At 42.7% G+C, this 21,256-nt stretch overlaps 1 protein-coding gene across 1 annotated transcript in view; it reads left to right on the plus strand.

Moving 5' to 3' along the window:
• Nucleotides 1–21,256, plus strand: part of MYBPC3 (myosin binding protein C3) — a 278,233-nt gene that overhangs the window by 156,654 nt on the left and 100,323 nt on the right. Inside the window, exons 19-21 of the mRNA XM_069623114.1 lie at nt 8,312–8,418; nt 13,561–13,590; nt 18,551–18,687. Of these exons, the coding sequence (XP_069479215.1) occupies nt 8,312–8,418; nt 13,561–13,590; nt 18,551–18,687 (274 nt within the window). The remainder of the gene's footprint in view (nt 1–8,311; nt 8,419–13,560; nt 13,591–18,550; nt 18,688–21,256) is intronic.

Below are 21,256 nucleotides of genomic sequence, written 5' to 3' on the forward strand. Positions count from 1 at the left end.
GCCCACATCACACCGGTGCTTCGGGCCCTCCACTGGCTCCCGGTGACCCAAAGCATCAAGCTCAAAGAGCTGTGTATCGTCCATGGGGCGCTGCATGACCAGTGCAGGGAATTTTTACGAGAAAAGTTCACCCACTACTGTCCCAACCGTTGTCTGCGCTCTGCCTCTGCCGATCGCCTCTGCGTGCGTTCTTTTCGACGTGTGCGGATTGGAGGGCAGGCATTTTCCATAGCAAGTGCTCCGCTATGGAATGAGCTCCCATTAGCCATAAAAAAGCTACCCAACCATCTGGCCTTTATTTTAGGTGGTTTAGTGTGTCTAGCTATGGCTGTGCTCCTTACCCTCTAGCGCCAAGATACCTTATGGTGACTGTGCGCTTTACACATATCCCATAACATAACCTTTTGGTGAGACTGTGCCCTGAGTGCCCATCAAGTGCCAATAGAAATAATTCTGTTTCTTGACCTCACTGGAGGGCCGAAGTGCCTCGCCCCCCGCCCCCAACACGTGATTCACCTCACACTCCGTCTCCCAGCCCAGCCCATCTTTACTACTTCCTCTTCCCACTACTCTCACTTCCGATAACTGCTCACACTCTTCTCTCGGTTCTATTTATTGTGTTACATTGAGGAACCAAGGAGTCAGTTCTACCAGGACTGGTGCGCACAATGTCCAGCACCAGATGGTAGAGGCAGTACCTGGGTAGGTAGCCCTTTCAATAAGCATTGCTAGACTGGATGCGGTAGAGCGGGTGATGAACGTGGGTAATATGAGACCACCGAGCAGGGATGGGGCAGATGGACAACACATAAATATTGTGACATTAAGCCAGTTTTTACATGATAACAATTTGCATTACTGGTATCTGGGACACACATTCTGCCAGTATTCTTGTTACCCAGGATATAGTCTATTTTTACATCGTGTTCCATGATGTCAAGAACCCAACAGCTGATGCCAATGGAAGCAATATGCAACCGTTTGGTGGACAGCAGATGCACCACAGGTTTGTGATTGGTCATCGCCAGGAGTAATCCCCATGTCAAATATCTAAAGTTGTTATGGGCCAAAGTGCTGCTACGGTTTCGTGTTCAATAACAGTGCACCTCCTTCAGGGACGCTTAGCACTCTTGATGGGAGTGCAATAGGGACTCGTATCCCCATTTTACATGTGCCATTGTCACTGGCATCTACTGTAAGCACAGTTTTCTCTTTGACATCAAGCACGCTTAATGTCTGAGCTTAATTTAACACAGACCTCATTTCTGAGAGATCCTTCTCACATTCTTCAGGTTTTACACATTTTCTCCCCTTTTTTGTTCTATTCACCAACTTGTCTAAAACATTTTCTACACATTTCAAATATTCGCCACCAATAATTACACGCCATAAGCTGCAATAACAAGGAATGCCATAAAAGTAAGAAATAAAAGCATAAAAGGTTGTCCTGGCTGTCATAAGGTCCAGAGGCAACTGACTCCTGGATTGAATTATGCCTTCTGCCCTGCCACCGTATCTTTTAAAACACTATCTTTCTTTCCGGCTCACTAGCCATAACCTACGGCCACGACCTTTGGCCGGGGCCCATTTATATGTCACCCCAATAGCTTTCTTCCGGTCCCACTAGCCATGGCCAAAGCGTGTCCGTTTTACATATTACAATACTCGGTTCCTTAAAGTAACCCAATAGCCATACCTTTCAGCCACACCCCCCAACTCCCACCACACTGTAGCTTTAAAATTCGACTTTAAAAAAAAAATGTATCTAAATGTTTTAATCTCTTGTTAAAATGGCCTGTAAAATCCCAAATTACACGGAGGTTCTGGAGCCAAATCAAACCAAAGTCAATAACGGAAATAGACAAAGTGCAGGAAACAAACATCTTTATTATTATCCAAATAAAGCAGGTACAGCATACAAGCATGAACAATCTTGTGTCTCTCAAAGTACTTATCAAAAATAACGGTTTATATACTCAATATTCATCATGACTGACATCATACTGTAACCTTAGTTACCAAAACCTATGAGGAACGGGATTAGATTATAGTGGTGAATACATACACATTCTATAGGGGTTACATTTCTAGTTGGGTAAAGCTTGTCTGATGGCTCCTCCTGACACCACCTTTAAATTGATAACAGTAAAAAGATAAGCTATTGGTTGGCATAATACGTAATGGACAGCCTAACATTAAGGATTCTGATTGGTTGGCTACTTACTGACCAACCTTGGACAACTGACAGGTCATCAAGACATAAGCCAGACAGGAGTAGGGGGAGAGAGGTCCATGGACTGCTTACCTTTCAATTAAAGAAGATACCATCCCTCATTTCTATGCCATGATCCCTTTGTATTTGGTCTCATGTCTGGGGATACATGTAAGGAGTAAGGCAGGTGTCTTATCTGTGTTTGTTGTTAGTGAATAGACTGTGTTCTTCCGTTATGGGTCACATGTGCACATTTGTTTTTAGCTGAAGGTGAGAGATAACTGCGGTTAGTATGGTTGTAACCGGGGTTAGCCAAAAATAAAAAGTGAAAAAATGACACTATGAGGAGGAAAAAGAAGGAAATGGCACCAGGTGGGAAGGGGCAAAGAGGACACCATGTGAAGTTGGGGTTGGGGAGGCTAGGGACAAAGTTCAGAGCTCAACCGTTTTCGCATACCCGCAAACATTGTGTGTGATACCTGGGGATATAAAGGAAAACGTGATCAGAATGAAACTGCATTACACAAAATGATGAGTGTTGGGGGAATGGTAGAGGGCTGGGGAAGGGAAAATGACTGTAGGAAAGTGGGGGGAGCATGGCAAGAGGAGGGGGGCACTTGGTGAGTGCCTGCGAGGGCAGGGAAGAGTTTTGGTTTTTGCATGCTTTTTACAGATAACCAGAGTTCTTTGTAGTGCACTGCTATTATCGGGGGTATACCAACCGTGGTAATGGGGAAGCAGGTTTTTAAAAATGAGAGTGTTGAGAGGCAGATGAATACGTCATCCATAGCTTCTGCCCCTCCCCCAGTTCAATTATGCACAGGTGAGAAACATTACTCACTAAGACAACCGTACTGTCCTTATCCCAGGCAGGTACAGCAGGATATGGATACAATCCAGAGATGAAGATTGCAGGAGTAAACCAAACCAACATTATGACAAAACATGTGCATGCATTAAACACAAAGCAAGTATACACTCGACATGAAGAACGCAAACATTAGGTAACACGTGCACATATACATGAAGAATATTAACATAGCATCCATAAGACATGAATAATACTAACATAAACAATGTATAAACTGAATGCAACATGAACAACATGCAAATATAGCTCATTAACACAGAAACACAACAGTAATAAGCAGCCATCTTTTCCAACACGCTTCTAAGTAAACAAAAGGCCTCAAGGCTTCACGAGAACTCAAAATGCTGAAATAACAAAATACAGATCCATGCAGAGCTCAGACAGCAGCTAGCAAACTGAGCCAAGGTTAACATGAATAAGGGAGTATAGGAACGACAAAGGGAAAGCACAAGATAACTATTCTCAAAACGTAAGTCAAATATGTTCTCAGATTAATTAAGAGTACAAGTAGCCTTTGTAAGACAGGTGCAGGATAATTATAAGCCAAAAGATTCCATGAAGAATGACTCAAGAGTGTTCCCAGTGGTAAAAGAAACCATAACGCTCACATTAATATTAGCTAAAATTCTAAACAATGCAAGGTGAAATAATTCCAAACATTGGATTTATGTTATCCTTCTGCGTAAAATAAACCATTTGGGATCCATACAATCTTATACTGCACAAACTGTTCAAATCAACTGTCTACTGAGAAGTCATGCCAACATAGGTTTCTGTCCAATGAGTAGTATCTAGGGTCCATCGAGCCAGGACATGATTGTAAGGATCTGCTGCCCTGCAGAGCATTGCTCTGGCATGTTATTAGATCAAAATCAGAACCATGTCCACATCTTCCCAGTCCACCCTGCTGCACCCTAAGTAGCTGCCTCCATATCTCTAAAACAATCTAGAGAGCTGTGCCCACATCTACACCCTCTGGTACAACCTAATAAGCTACATCTACATCTATGGAAAACAGCTAAATCCTAAATTGCTATGTCTGTATCTCCATCTGTCCGACACACCCTAAAGAGCAGCATCCACACATATCACTCTCTTTGACACCGTTAAGAGCTGAGTCTGCTACCCCTCAAAGAGGTACAGCCACATCTCTTTCCATCAACTAAACCCAAAAGTCTGTTTCCTCTTCTCCATTTCTGTACTACATTCCAAGGAGCCACGTCTGCATTGTCACCAAAAGGTTATCACTGCTATACCTTAAAGTGCTGCAAACACATCTTCATTCCCTTCACTCATCCTAAAGTGCTGCCAACTCATGTCTGTCCAGCTGCTATGCCATACAAAGTGTGCTTCCATACCGTCATGTCAAATGAGTAACAAAACATTCTCACTCTATAGAAATGAGTTATGGCCTGTTTTATCCTGATACCAACACAGGATAAGGGTTGTACGGAAAGACTTGGCCAGATGGAATCTCTGTATCAATGCAAGGAGTTTCTCTTAAACTAAAAAAGGACTTGGTATCTAGCATATGCTTAGCCAACCTCCTCTCTTAAGGACAAAATAAGGACCTAGGTTTAATGCACTTGATTCCCTGATACAGTGGCGCTTCTTGATTGGGTAGTTAATTTCTCCAGAATGTAGCCAAGGGGTACCATGGGTGTCTGGTGGCAATTATTTAGTCTGTTATGGAAAATTATTAATTGGACTGCGTTACATTTCTTTGTCTGTTATGGTGTTTGTTCATTTACTGCTGTGTCTCAAATCTAGGTGTCATTGCATTTACTGTAGAGTCCCAAATGTAGGCATTTCTTCCATTATCCACTTACATGAAATGTAGGGGTTTGTTCATCTACTGCTGTGTCTCAAATCTAAGTGTCACTGAATTTACCGTAGAGTTCCACATGTAGACTTTTCACCCATTATCCACTTTTCTGAAATGTAGGTGTTTGTTAGTCTACTGCTGTGTCTCAAATCTAAGTGTCACTGCATTTACTGTAGAGTCCCAAATCTAGGCGTTTCACCCATTATCCACTTACCTCAAATGTAGGCGTTTGTCCATTTACTGCTGTGTCTCATATCTAGTCATCACTGCATTTACTGTAGAATCCCAAATGTAGGTGTTTCGCCCATTATCCACTTTCGTCAAACGAAGGTGTTTGTTAATCTACTGCTGTGTCACAAATCTAGGTGTCACTGCAGTTACTGTAGAGTCCCAAATCTAGGTGTTTCACCCATTATCCACTTTCCTCAAATGTAGGCGTTTTTTCATTTACCACTGTGTCTCATATCTAGGTGTCACTGCATTTACTGTAAAATCTCAAATGTAGGTGTTTCACCCATTATCCACTTTCCTCAAATGTAGGTGTTTGTCCATTTACTGCTGTGTCTCAAATCTAGTCATCACTGCATTCGTTTTGCCCATGATCCACTTTCCTCAAATGTAGGTGTTTGTTCATTTACTGCTGTTTCTCAAATCTAGCTGTCACTGCATTTACTGTAGAGTCCCAAATGTAGGCGTTTCCCCCATAAGGGCTGGGGAGTAAGCCGCACTGGAGTGGAGTGCAGGGAAGAAGAGAGCCGTCCGAATGGGAGGGAGCCTTAGGTTTACTCTTCCCTATAGACGGACAAACGGGAAACAGGGGAGAGAGATGGGTCTGAGTTAATTGGACCACTGACAGAGAGCCTAGATGAAAAGGGGAGAGGGTCATCCTGAACTCGGAACTGATGGACCACAGGGAACACTGTCACCTACCCTGTCCAGGAGGAACCCATGGCGGTGGTAATTGCTGAACACCAAAAGATACTAAAGGGGAAGGGATATGTGCAGCACTTCATCTGAACACTGGGGGTAGAAAAGGTAATGCCACTGAATGGCCCATTGAGGACAGATGTTTCATCACACAACATAGGAGGGGTAAGCGTAGCACACCCAAATGTATGACAGGGGAAGTGATACAAACCACAGTCAATCAAAACAGTGGGGGTAGGGTAGGGTACTGCCGCTAGCCAACCCTACTAAAAAATGAACATCATCCTTCTGCATACACCTCTCAAACTCTGAACTAAACACAACTATGCCTCTACTGCACAACAAACCGCATGCACTTCACTACACCACAACAACGACACAAACCACACATAGCCTTGCAAACAGCACATGACGGCTACCAACTGAAAAACACACCTATGCTCAGCAAATGGTTTCAAACGAACTGAAGCTGCCAACAGCACATCACAGCTCTCTTGCTCTTTTCTCCTGCTCAGTCCTACTAACTTACACCCTCCCGCTTTGTAGATCCGCCAGAGTGCCAAGGAACCACTCAAGTGGTGACAGTGTGCGATATAAGAACCTTTATAACATGACCTAACAAACATACCCCCTTAATTAGCAATGCATAGGTAACGCTTTCATAATAGCCATGTCTCTGCTATGCCTAAGGAGCTTCGTTTACATTCCCATCTCTTTGCTGCAGCCTAAAGAGCTGCGCCCACATCTCCACAGAGGCATAGCCAGGACCGTCTAACAAAATAGGCCTGAAGCTAATGTAGTAGGACCCACGACATTGACATTGACATCTGTAAATGGCCACACAGTGCTGCTGAGTGGACATTTACAGATTGTGGGTGGGACTTGCCCGCTCAGGCCCAACCCTGTCTACGCCTCTGCATCTCCACCCTGTGCTCTACCTCAGAAAAGTGCATGTACATCGTCCACACCATTAAGAGCATGTTCCACATCTCCATAATTCCACTACCACTTGAGACCTGCATTAACATTTCATCTCTGAAAAGGATCATTTTATAGAATTGTGAAAGATTCTATAAATCAATCAAAGAAAGGGCTACCCTGACAATTGCAGAAAATGTGGGGAAAATCACAAGTAATGCAGGAAAAATAAAATACAGCCATACACATATCAGCATCCATACAAGTTTCACGGTGTGGTTAAAAATATATGCAGCAAATCAGGTAATGCATTTTTTGTGGTAATGTATTTACTGCCATTTGTATCCCACTGCCAAATTTCGAGATTGGAGAGTGAAGGAGTCACCTCTAGGATATAGTTTTACCTCCAAAACTGTAGGATTTACCATAGATGGAATTGCCACCTGCGGTAGAAATGCAAAATCCCCATGCAAAAATGGTGACCAACTCCTCATACTGCTACTCATATTCTGGTGGTAAATACATCAGATGAAGTGGTGGTAGTGGTAGAGTTTGGAAGCAAGTCCTTGAGAATTACAGCCAAACTCATAATGAGACCCATTGTGTGCATTGGAAAAAGGGAAAGATTGTTCCCACTGTAGCAACATTGTGAGAAACCACCAAACGCATATGACGTTCATTCATCAGCTGTTTTTATTTTCGCTGCACTTTTTGCCGAAAATGTTTTGCCGAAAAATGACATCGAAAAATATAGGTGGGGCGGGCATATAAGGGGTAGGTTGGGTTGGTGTATAGGGAATAAATAATAGAGGAAGGGGATTTTGGGGGCGAACCTCACCCCAAATAAAAAAAAGCAATTATTTTCAGCAAAACATTTTGGGCAAAAAAATGCATAAAAAAACTGGGGATGAATGAACATAGAACCTGCATATGGGGGAGTGCAGATTTGAGGGAGGAATGCAGGTCTTCTGTTGATTCAATAAAGTGGCACCTAATAACACTATACGAGTTTGGTTTTCTTTATTCAAAAATCAGTGTGAAAATGAATATTAATAAGCATGTCAGCCCTCGGTTACACTCCAAGAGTGTATTCTGCTGCACCCTAAATAGCTACATCCACGTCTGTGTTTCTTGGCAACATCCTAAAGAGCTGCATTCTCGTGTCCATCCATCTGTTGCACAACATACAGCTGTGGTGCATCGCCATTTATCTGCCATACCTAAAGTTGTGCACCTACATCTCCATCGCTTTGGTATACCTTAAAGAACCACACCCGCACCGTTTTGCCCAGGCTACATCCCAGAAAGCTGCCTCCACATCTCTACACCTTGCCAACACCTTGAGGTCTGCATCCACAGCTCTGCCCATCGTCTATACCCTGATGAGTTGCACCCACATCTCTGTCTCTGTCATATATGGACACAAGGCTTCCAAGGCAGAGTTGACTTTAGCCTGATCCCCTGAGTTGCCCTTCTTCTCCCTCTCTTCTTCACAATCCCAAGCTGCTGTTACCTAACGGGAGCCATTCATGACCACGTTCACCTTCTGTATTTTCAGGACCCACAAGCTCACAATTGACAACGTGGTGGCTGAAGATGAGGGCGATTATTCTTTCATCCCTGATGGATTCGCATTCAACCTTTCTGCCAAACTCAAGTTTCTAGGTGAGTTTCTGATGCAATGAACTGCAAAAGGGGGTTTAAACTGCTATCAAAAGAGAGAGAAGATATGTGATTCTCTGGGTGCTTATGTATCGGCACTGATCTTGCTGGCGCTGGTTGGAGGGTGAAGCCTCGGGATGTCGAGCAATCTGTGAAAATTCCTGGTTTGGTCTTTGGGTTATACATGGGTCATCAGTAGGTCATTGGGAGACCCACGACGTGCTTAATGGTCATTTAATGACTAATGGGACATTAGTAGGTTATTGGCTGACCTCAGGACCTCAGTGATTGAGCAAACACTAGGGCATCAACAGATATAAGTGACTCAATGAACACCAATGGGTCATTGGGGAACTCTTTGGCCATCAATGCATCATTCATTATACGTGAACATTGCAACCTTAACTGGTCATTGGTTTGGCTACAGAACATCATTTAATAATTGGTTGACTACCATGGGTACCAATATTTCATTGAGTAATGTCATAGATATCAATGAGTCATTAACCAAGCCCTGTGATCAGTGATAGATGTAAGGGGCATCAATGCATCACTTGGTGACGTATGAGACATTCATGAGTTATTAACACACATCCACTGAAAACAGCATCCAATCATGGGACCTTGGTTTTTGTGTGGCCCTCGGGACCTATATTGGATTGGTAGGTGAGAGGATGATCATTAGTGCATCATTTGGTTAGTGGTTTCCCCCTAGTTTCATGACTTGGTTTTGGGTAAGTCCATCCACATTGCTCTGTAGCCACTTAACCTATTGTGCACCGATGTGGTATTTGACATCCCCCAGTGAACTAGTTAGTTATATGTGGGAATGTCGTTGCTTGAGACATGTTTTTGGTCAATGGATGATGGAGTTGCTGGGCCAGTGTATGGATTCATTGAGTGACTGGTTTGTCTGTACCTTCGGCATATTGGTGATGCTATTTTTAAGCCATCTAATTATTTGGCCAGTGAAAATCAATCGGAGAGTGGTCAGCAACCCTATTGTGTTATTTCAGTTAGTTTGTGGAATAAGGGACGGTGCAGTGCTGTCTGTGATCTGTGGATGTCTGAATCTTACAGTTGGTTACTCCTTAAGCAGCATGTATAGAGTAGGGCATATCAGAGGAATGCTGGTAGTCAGTAAACAACCCCTGGGGTTTTGCTTGATTGACTGGTGCACCGGCATTATGTGGTAAGTTGGGAGAACACTGGAGTGGTGGTTCATTATTAAATTAACCAACGTTCTTACATGGCCACTGGGTGATCCCTGTATCGTTTCTTAATTAGTTGTTGGCCAATAGAACATTGGCTGATTTGGCTTTCAATAAATGACCACTGGAACTTGTTGTGATGTTGTTGGCTTCTTGGTTACTGGTTGGTTGCAGAATGATTTTATGAACATTGGCCTGACATTGAATGGTCACATTAACATTGGGTAAGCATCGGGTTATTCTAGGAACATTGGCTGGTCATTGAGGAATGCTGGCAACATTGATTGCTCAATGGATGACTATTAAGATGTTAAATAATTAGAAAAGGATTCCGGGGTCCTTGCATATTTAGTGGACGACTGTTGGGTCACTGGTTTTTCAGTAGGTGCCCCAGGGTAATTGGTTGGTCAGTAGGTGATCTTTGGGGCATTGTATACCTAATTGAAGAACCCTGGGTCAATGAGTGCTCAGCAAGTGTCCCTGGAAAACTGTCTAGAGCATGGATGACTCTAAGAATGTTGAATATTGAGTAATGTGTTCCTGGGTCAATAATTGGTCACTGAGTGTCCCAGTGTGATTGACTAGTCAGTGGCTGACCATTCAGACATTGCAAATTGAGTATAGATTCCTTTGGCCATTGGTTAGCAGTGAAAAGTCATTTGGATTTTGGATGATTCATAGGTGTTTGATTGGTCAGTGAGGGGGCTCTGGGAATTGCTTCGTCAGATTCCCTACACTATAAGTGATAGTCAGTGGGAGATGCTGGGTCACTGCTTGGCCAGCTGATGACCCATGAAAAATGCCTATCTAGAGAAGAGATTTCTGAGATTGGTATTATTTGATTCCCCCTCCTCTGGAATCTTCTTCCACTTTCTCTCCGGTCTATAACCTCTCACTCACTGTTTCACTCCTCCCTTAAAAAATCACCTACTCCAGTCTCCTGCTTGATTGCTATTGTTTGATACCGAATACAATTGTTTATGCTGATTTTAATGTACTGTTCACTGCTTCTTTGTAAAGCGCTTTGGTAAAAGGCACTATATAAATGTCAATAAAATACAAATACATATACAAATCTGTTTTTCCATTGAATCACGTGCCTGCATCAACAGATAATGGCCTTCTACATGATGATATTGATGATATAACAGCAAGACGATTCCGAAGACTTCATGGTTGATTATTTTTTGGAGTGAAATATCATTTTACTTGCATCCATTGGAACTTTTTGTGACACCCTGAAGCAATCCATTACAGAGAGCCTAATCAGCAGAGGCACAAGCAAAAAAAAAGAACATACAGTGAATTAGAAAGGGAACTTAGACATCTGGATGAAAGGTTATCATCCACATGTGGGAAAGAAGATCTAAAAAAGAATACTAAACAGAGTTGTATTAGAACTAAATGATCTTCTGAGAAAAGAGTCTGAATTCACCACCAAAGAATTAAGTAAAATGAATGTCAATATGGAAAAAGGCAAGTAAATTACTGGCTTGCAGGGTTAAGAAGATTTAGTAGAAGACTGTACTGGCCTAAATGTCGTATATAACGATTGCATCGTCATAGCATCAGGGATTATTTGGAAATCTTACATACCAATGCCTGTGCGGCCTCACCCAAAAAAATGCAAGAACTTTTCAACAAGTTAGAACTCCCGTCCCTTCAAAGTGAAGATGTGTACACATTATCCAACCGAGTCACTATATCTGAGTTAAAGTCAGTGATACACTGATGAAATCTGGAATATGCTGGTAACAAATGGAGTTTCAGCACAATTATAAGTAAAGCTCAAAGATAAATTGCCACCCAAACTATGGAAAATGTATAATGAAGTCCGAAAAAGAAAAAGGCTGTGCTCTTTGGAACTAGTCGTTTCCTGTTTTCTCCCAAAATAGGGGGAGCACTTGAATAATTGTTGTGAGTATAGGGACGTTTCTCTACTCAATGTTCACTTTAAAATGTTGTCTCGAAATCTTGATAACAGGCTCGTTGACAAGGTGTCCAAACGTGTACACTACTCAAATGCAGGATACATAACATGTAGAATTTGCCCATACAGAACTGTTAGACTTGCTGGAACTCTACCTGGTATCTAGGGTTTCAGTGATAGCCTGGGTCTAGAAGGAAAGATGGCATTCAATAGTGTTAGCTTGAACTTTCTAAAGGAATCCCTGGAAGGCCATTGGCTCCCAGTGGTACTCTTTAATAATGTTGCCAATATGCATTGCAATGGTAGGAAGCGTGTGGCCATGGCAGTGGCCATCCAGATTGTTTGGCCTACAACTCCAATGATCCCTCAGCATTAACAATGCTGGACAAGGTTAATGGAAGTTATAGGCCACACATTCTGAATGACTGCGGGGTCCCCACCACTGATATACACTAATTCAAGGGCATAAGTGCAAACCAATCAGTTTCTGTTGCAACTATTTCCATTGAAGAGGGGCGTGTCACATGGCCACCCCCTGTGTCCAATACTTACAATTGACTTTATAGCCCCTACCTAGTACCATCAGGATGCATACAAATGAAATATAAGAAACACAGGAGCAATTCTCAACTCATAATCATGCCATAAAGGTCAGATAGGAACCCCCAGCCTGAAACAGTGCAGAGAAGTCATACAATTCTTAGGGGTTGAAGATCCCTGAACCTTCAAAACAGTAGTGTAAAACAATCTTAAAGCCATTCTCAATCAAATGTAAGACAATTACTTTGTGAGGGTACATTCCTCATAAAGCAATCAAGAAGCTAATCATTAGAATTAATAAAATGTTATTCCTGCTGTGCCATTGTACACAAGCCCAATTTTCTTATGGCCTAATGAAAAGATCACAAGGTGAGGGAGGCTTCAGTTGTTAGGACTCAGATGCAAATGGCAATGCAAGTTTTCTGCATGAGATTTCTGGACTACTCTTTGATAGCGGCTCACATACATGAATGGATGTAGACAAAAGTGCCTTAGATCCCTTGTATATTAATTAAATCAACACTTTCATCTTGTGATTTATGCAAAGAGCAAGTTGGATATCTCAGTTGCAGGTCTCAGAAATTTGAAGACATTCTCTCCTGAAAAATACAATAGCAGACTCACTAGCACAGATCCTAACCCCAGTTGTTGGGCTAGACCGGTTTTACCCAGTACTTAGAGTAAACACAATCATATATTCAGCAGAAACTATTGTACTGTAAGTAGTGGACACTGGTGAAAATGCTGAGAATGGGTCTGGCAGGTTATAAAAATGCTGAGCTTGCAACAACGAAGGGGCAAACTTAACACATATCCTCTGGGACGGCAGTTTTGGAAAAGGTTAGTGCCCGATTATGTGTTTGGCGGTATTACCTCTGATAAAAACCACCAAACTCAATTATCATTATCGCAAGCAGTACAAATCTGGTAACAAAAGGTTCCACATTGTTCCGAGTCCAATTAAACCTGATGTTAAAAAATGGATCTTGGAGCGGAATCTCCTGGCTTTCCATGAGATGTTTTTAAAAATCAGTGTAACCTATGTAAATTTGACAGGATTTTGAAAACTTTTTGAGACTTATATAGTTAAAGGATGACCACACATGGATCATGTTTTTCATATAGATTGCTTAAGATAACATATTGCCCTTTGTGATTTCTCTAAATACTGTGTTTGTCTAGAAAGGCATCCTGTCCTCTTAAGGCTACTCCCTCCTCCAAAACCTCTCTTATTGTCCCTTATTCCTCCCAAAGGGACACCAATGCAATGCAAAAAGTAGAAAGTCTCAGATCGAACTTCTTATTAAGAGTGACCAATTCTAAAAGTTAAGAAAAATTGTTTCATAATCTTATTGTTTCAAATCCAATGTGATATTTTTGCCTTTTGAAATTTCTTAAATGGAAAGCTTAAAAATAAATGTCAAGTCCATGTATCCTTACCATGTTCCTTTCTTTCCTTTATAGAAATCAAGATCGACTTTGTCCCAAGACAAGGTAAATATCTGCACATGGTACATCTCCCTGTCGCGTATGAGAAGGTTTATAAATGTCCCAGAGTGTGAATGTGTGCATGGGTGTCATCAACAAGAACAAACCCTCTATTTAATAGAACCAACCCTGCTTATGGTGCATCCAGCTCCCAGGCAGTCTAATATTCAGGAGGTCTCAGAATCCCTTTGCCTTTTCATAAGGTGTGAGGATCAAGGCCGCTTGCATCTGGGGTTTAGGCCTATTCATGTTTACCACAACTGTAAATATGATGAGACGCTTCAGCTTGTGCTTCGGCTCTGAGGTGAGAATCCTCAATAAGAATGGTAGGTGATGGGGGGAGAGGGGAATGAGTGCATCATACATTACCCACGCATGGAGATTCAAGCAAGTTGGTTAGATCCACCTATGAGACCCAAACAGTCTTCGAGAGATGTCTGTCGCTGACTTTTGTGCAGAATTAGTGAAGCAACTAAAATGGATCCATTGCCATCCTAACAGCATTTGTTTATCCCATTCCTGTAAACAGTTGTTTTTCGTTGCTCTGTAGTTTTTCTCTCTGTGTCTCATTGTATTTCTTTTGATGTGTTCATGTAAATCTGCCTGTCTCCTCCCTTGTTATCTCCCTATATCTTCTTCATTGCCCGGAGAACCAACCCTTTCCTCAGAATAGCAAGTCAGCTTTAAGGTCCCCAGAGAAGATTAACCAGGGACCCATCTTTACCTTTATCCCCCAGATACAAAGCTTGGGTCAAGATTCGTGTTTCAGTTTTGTCTAATGTATTTGACTTACAAGGTAACCATACCGCAGGCAAAAATCACAGTACTCTTTTTTTTAAGCCTTAATTAAGGGCTGGGCCTACAGGCCGCCGTGTTTGATAGTGAGCACCTTGCTGGTCATGTGATTCCATTGCTGCTTCCGGCCCACTCTGCCATCCATTAGAATCCAAAGAATGTTTGCAGTAACACATAATCTTACTTTGGTTGGTCTGCTTGCAGATCATTAATCGCAGAGTGATCGAGCAAGGTGCCCAACAACCGCTCCAACCCCTTAGGTGTAGCTTTGATTAACCTAGACCCTGAGCGTAAACCAACAACTGTGCGAGATAAACAGCAACCTTAAGAGGGAACAGTCTGCACCTGGAGAAAAGATGTCGAAAAAGGTCCCCACTGTATATATTAACAAGCAGAGGGGCTAGACCGTACCCCTCCTTAAAGATCATGGGTGTCCAGATTGGCTAAAAAAGAGCGCCCCCATTTTCCATTCTGGCTTCTATCCAGGGTGTCTTCATAAATGGCAATCAGCATGCACAGCAATATCCCAATCAGACAACAGTTTCCATAGGCAGGCATGGTTAATCTTATCAGAAGCAGTGGTGAAGTGCACATAGGGCGTATGCAACGTTCAGATCAACCACACCATTGCTCTTTTTTTTATAAAGGCCAGACCACCATAGTTTTAATTCGGGACAAACCATCCTCAAAAACCGTATGAGTCTGGTATACCCACCTGTTTTCATTGGCCTACAAATACAGTTGAACACATTAGCACTTTCCTAAGTGTTTTTCCACTATATTTGACATGGCTACTTTAATGACAATGGTTAGGTTGACCTCTGTCCCCTTTTCCATGTTTGCCAGCTGCCAAGCTCGGTGACTTCAACACGCTGGCATATTTAACTGTCTCATGCCAGATACCTGAAATTGGGTGATCGGCAAGCCGTGGTTGTACCATAAAGGTCTGAAATGTATGATTGCCTCACTTTCTCACATGATCCTGGTCTTCTAGAAACTATCCTCACCACAACACTTGAGCATTTTGTGTGCTATGGACTTTGGAAAGTGTCCCAATTGCAGGAGACCTTTAGGTCCTCATTGTGAGTTTTCTGGTATTCCTTGTGGAAATACTGCCAAACTCGTTTACCATTACCCCTAAACGCTACCTATTTGCTACCACATTATGACCTGGGCAAAGGCAGCTTTGATCGCCATTTTTAGAATCCATAGGACTCCATGTGGAATTTAAAGACGTTTCTGCGGGTGGCAATTCCAACCACACTAATTCCTCTAGTTTTTGCTACATTAATCCTAGCACACAAAACATATGGTGAGAAGCCCTCTATTACCAAAACATATGGTGAGAAGCCCTCTATTACCGAAAAACATGGTGAGAAGCCCTCTGTTACCAAAACATATGGAGAGAATCCCTCTGTTACCAAAACATATGGAGAGAATCCCTCTGTTCCTAAAACATATGGTGAGAAGCCCTCTATTACCAAAACATATGGTGAGAAGCCCTCTATTACCAAAACATATGGTGAGAAGCCCTCTGTTACCGAAACATATGGTGAGAAGCCCTCTGTTACCAAAACACATGGTGAGAAGCCCTGTGTTACCAAAACACATGGTGAGAAGCCCTCTGTTACCAAAACATATGGAGAGAATCCCTCTGTTACCAAAACACATGGTGAGAAGCCCTCTGTTACCAAAACATATAGTGAGAAGCCCTCTGTTACCAAAACATATGGAGAGAATCCCTCTGTTACCAAAACACATGGTGAGAAGCCCTCTGTTACCAAAACATATGGAGAAGCTCTCTATTACCGAAACATATGGTGAGAAGCCCTCTGTTACCAAAACACATGGTGAGAAGCCCTCTATTACCAAAACATGTGGTGAGAAGCCCTCTGTTACCAAAACATATGGTGAGAAGCCCTCTGTTACCGAAACATATGGTGAGAAGCCCTCTGTTACCAAAACACATGGTGAGAAGCCCTCTGTTACCAAAACACATGGTGAGAAGCCCTCTGTTACCAAAACACATGGTGAGAAGCCCTCTGTTACCAAAACACATGGAGATAATCCCTCTGTTACCAAAACATATGGAAAGAATCCTTCTGTTACCAAAACACATGGTGAGAAGCCCTCTGTTACCAAAACATATGGTGAGAAGCCCTCTGTTACCAACAAAACATATGGAGAGAATCCCTCTGTTACCAAAGCACATGGTGAGAAGCCCTCTGTTACCAAAACATATGGAGAAGCTCTCTATTACCGTAACATATGGTGAGAAGCCCTCTGTTACCAAAACATATGGTGAGAAGCCCTCTGTTACCAAAACATATGGTGAGAAGCCCTCTGTTACCAAAACATATGGAGAGAATCCCTCTGTTACCAAAACACATGGTGAGAAGCCCCCTGTTACCAAAACATATGGAGAAGCTCTCTATTACCGAAACATATGGTGAGAAGCCCTCTGTTACCAAAACATATGGTGAGAAGCCCTCTGTTACCAAAACACATGGTGAGAAGCCCTCTATTACCAAAACATGTGGTGAGAAACCCTCTATTACCAAAACATATGGTGAGAAGCCCTCTATTACCGATATATAACTGGTAAATATTTGCTACCTCCATTCAAGAGGCCACCTTTTGGACACCTACCTGTCTGCTTAGGTGTAGTTCAAACAGAGGCCAAAAGCCTACTTGATTTTTTTAAATGCTCTTTTCTCTAAGTGCCTTCGCAGGCCTCCTGTGTTCCAGTCGACTAAGGAGAGAGTCGATTCTGGCTGACCTTTTTCATAGGGCTATATAATAAAACATGGTTATTAGATGGCAAGGCTCATCATAGCAGATCAAGGTCATCGCAAACCTCCTTTGAAATCTAAGTCTGATGATCCCACTTTCATCCTTAGAGTTGACACAAAACTGTATCAAGCCAATTTTGACCCCTCCCTTCTTCGTGTGTCAACCATGTCCTGCGGGGAGGGATGCATGTAATTGCACAATATGATTGCACGGTGGTGCAAGGCCTTCTGGAAGTACAGCAAGTCTATGCATATGCAAAGGTAGAGTCTGAAAAAGTTGCAATAGGGAGGATAATCCTAAGTGGAGGGCTTCTAAAGATGGCTCTTCTCAGTTACACCTCATTACTATTGACATTTCATTGATACGTGCTACTACCCTCATGTTTATCAGCTGTACCTCATGTAACTAGCGACAAGTTGCCTGCGGGCTTGCGCCCTTTACAAATGCAAACATAAATAAAATAAAATAAAATAAATGATTAAACCCCAGTAAATCATTCCCCTTATATGATCCTTTGGACCTCTTATTCCCAAGGGGCCATCCTCGATTTCTGATCTGACTCTGCAATAAGTCTCCTCCCTTTCTGAGCCCAGTCTTTCATGTGCCACAGGTGGGGCAGTACAGACACAAAAGGGTGGTTCATATTCTGTGGTGGAAGAGCCGGACATGGAGCCCCCCAGGTGTCCTACAATGTTTCAATTATGAGACAGGTACTTAAGAACCAGCACTAGAACACAGAGGTTTTTGGGACAGTGGGTTAAGATTAATACGGAATCCGTAAGAAAGACCGAAGAAAAAACGAACGGTACATTTATTCAAATTGCGGCTGTAAGAAAATTCCGTACAGCCAGAAATGTTGAACCAATCTATCATTCGGTGCGATTATAGTGAACAAGGGGAGCAGGGGTTGCGGCAGTGTCCTGGTACCTTCACAGTTGTGCATGTCATTGTATGCCTGTCTGTTTAGTTGTTTGTCTTATGTCTCTGTTTCTTTGTTCTTTGAATGTCATTGTGCGCCTACTGGTCCATCAGTATTTGGCTAGCTGTATGTCGTTCTGTGTGTTTCTTTACCCGGCTGTATATTTGTAGGGGTGTGTATGTTTGCTGTTTTGGCTTCCTCTGTTAGCTTCATGGCCTGGCTGTGTTTGCTCTTCTGTATGAATGTCTGAATTTCCTTTTTCGTATATCTGTGTTTTCATGAACAGTTGTTCGATGAAACTGCGGACTCTTTTCTCACTTTTAAGTGGGGCATTCTGACTTTGCTTGTGCTTTTGCATTTCAGTTCCTAAGGTAGATGGGCATTTGTCTGTGAAAGAATATTTAAAATGGAAAGGTTTTGCTGCAATCTGTTTCCCTCTTCCTCTCGTTCTTTAAACAGAGCCACCAAAAATCAACCTGGACTGCATGGGCCGCGCCGCTGACACTATCGTTGTAGTAGCTGGGAACAAACTGCGCCTTGATGTACCTATCTCAGGGGACCCTGCACCCACTGTCATATGGACCAAAGGAAACAAGGTAACACCCTAAAATTTAAGGAAGTACACGTGAGCAAAGAGCTAGCTGAAAGTGATCACTTACCTAGCAGCCCCTTCACAGTAAGTGATCTTATCACTAGAGCAGAGTTAACAGCAAGGATTCCGCTTAACCAGTTAACAGGAAGTGACCAGTTCACCAGTGCAGAGCTAAAAGGAAGTCAGGCATTCGACAGAAGCAAGTGAAAAGGAATGATCTCTTCACTGGTAAAGAGTTAAAAGGAGGTGCCCCTTCACTTGTCCATAGTTAACAGAAAGTGATTGTATCACTATTGAAGTGAGAAGAGTAAGTGTTCCCTTCTTTTTCGCACAGTAAACAGGAAGTGAGTTCTACACTAGTGAAGATCTCAAATATGTTGATCCATTCACTAGTTCAGAGTTAACGGGAAGTACAAAGTAAACAGAGAGTGGTTCTTCGTCAAGAATTATCGGAATGTGATCCCTTTACTAGTAGAAGTTAACAGGAAGTGACCCCTTAAGTAGTGTAGGGCTAACAAGCAGGGATCCATTCGCTAGTACAGAGTTAACAGCAAGCTATCAGCACACATGATGTGATCCCTTCACTGGAGCAGAAATGAACTAACTTGACCGACTCCAATGTAGCCAAACATGGAATCAACGGGTGTTCTGATCTGTCAGTAGATAGCATGGGAAATATAACGGGGAGGGGAGGATGCCTGAATGCTTATAAATAGCAGAGTGATCATAACGGAAAGCCTTCCAATATGACTTTGGTTAACAAAGTGATACCAGTAGGTGATCCAGTCTGTGAACCTATATTGGGGTGATAACAGGAATTGTGTTTGCGAGGCCTTTAAGTAGCAGCACGACTACAGGGAGTGCTTGATTGTTTGTACTAGCAGATTGCAGGTCTGCTGTAAAGCGGGGTGATGGCAGCATGCATCAGAGCACGTGTCTATATAGTCTGCTGGTACGTAGCAGAGTGATAACTGCGTATGCAATTCTCCATTTAAATAGCAGAGCTGTAGCAGAAAGCATTTAAGTCTGTCAGTAGATAGCAAAGTGATAAGAGGAAGTGTTCCAGATCGTCCTGTGACCAGCAGAGTGATAACAGTGAGCTTGCCAGTCAGCCTATACGTTTCAGATTGCTAACATTGCGTGTGCATTATGTCTGTAAATAGCAGTGTGGTAAGCGAAAGCGTGTGTGTTTGTCAGTAGATAGCAGTGTGATAGCAGGGAGTCTTCCAGGTCTGCCTGTGACCACCAGAGTGATAACAGTGAGTGTGCCATTCTACCTATAAGTTTCAAATTGCCAACAGTGCATGTGCATTATGTCTCTAAATAGCAGAGTGGTAAGAGAAAGCGTGTGAGTCTGCCAGTAGATAGCAGAGTGATATGAGGAAGTGTTCGAGATCGGCCTGTGAATAACAGCGAGATAACCGTGAGCTTGCCAGTCTGCCTATAAGTGGCAAGGTGATAACAGACCGTGTTTAAGTCTGTCAGCACATAGCAGTGTGCCAGGGAGGGTTCCAGTGCTGCATGTGAGCATCAGAGTGACAACAGGAGAGCAGAGAAAAAATCAGAAATATCAGGAAAGAGTACTCCTAGATGTGGGTGTCTGGGTAATTTCGAAGTATTTCCTTGGATAACAGCAATAAGCAAGTCCCAAGCTGTCATCTAAGGTGATTTGGTATCACGAAAGGAAAGTTTGTGGAATGCATTACTAAAAGAGGTACATAGAGTAGGATAGAAAATTAGCAGCTTGTCTCCGTGGGGGTTCTTCACCACAGTATAAATGGACATTTACCAACCGGAGAGAACGCAGCGATGGTAGACATGGCTGGGTCCTAGTATGGCATCTTAGTTTATAAAGGATCCTTATGCCACAGCAGCGGGTTCGATGCCACAATTAAGAGGGTCCAAGTACATTATTATAGGAAAGATCCCGTGAAGCAAAACACGAGATTAGCCACAATGACTCAGACGTGCCCCAGTGCATTGATGTAGCATAGGACCCTGCAAAACAATAGGGTCTTGGACACAATGATTCAGGAGCTCCCAGCACATTAGTATATGAAAGATCCCTGCTGCACAGCAGGAGGTTGGACATGATGATCCAGAGGATCCGAGTGTAGCCCATTAGTAGTTTGTGGCAGATCATTATGGCACAGCAGTGGATTGGTTGCAGTGATTAAGTAGAACATAGTAAGCTATTACAAGAAAGATCAGGGTTGCGCAGCATGGGGTTAGACCCGAAGATCCAGAAGGGTCCTAGTATATTACTTTATGAAAGATCCCTGCTGCACAGCATGAGGTTGGACATGATGATCCAGAGGATCCGAGTATAGTTCATTAGTAGTTTATGGAAGATCATTGTGGCACAGCAGTGGATTGGTTGCAATGATTAAGGGGAACATAGTATGGTATTACAGGAAAGATCAGGGTCGCACAGCACGGAGATTAAACCCAAAGATCCAGAAGGGTCCTAGTATATTACTATATGAAAGGTCCCTGCTGCACAGCAGGAGGTTGGACATGATGATCCAGAGGATCCTAGTATAGCACATTAGTAGTTTGTGGCAGATCATTAT

Source organism: Ambystoma mexicanum, chromosome 11, assembly GCF_040938575.1.
Source record: "Ambystoma mexicanum isolate Mex_15411 chromosome 11, UKY_AmexF1_1, whole genome shotgun sequence".
NCBI classification, from domain to species: domain Eukaryota; kingdom Metazoa; phylum Chordata; class Amphibia; order Caudata; family Ambystomatidae; genus Ambystoma; species Ambystoma mexicanum.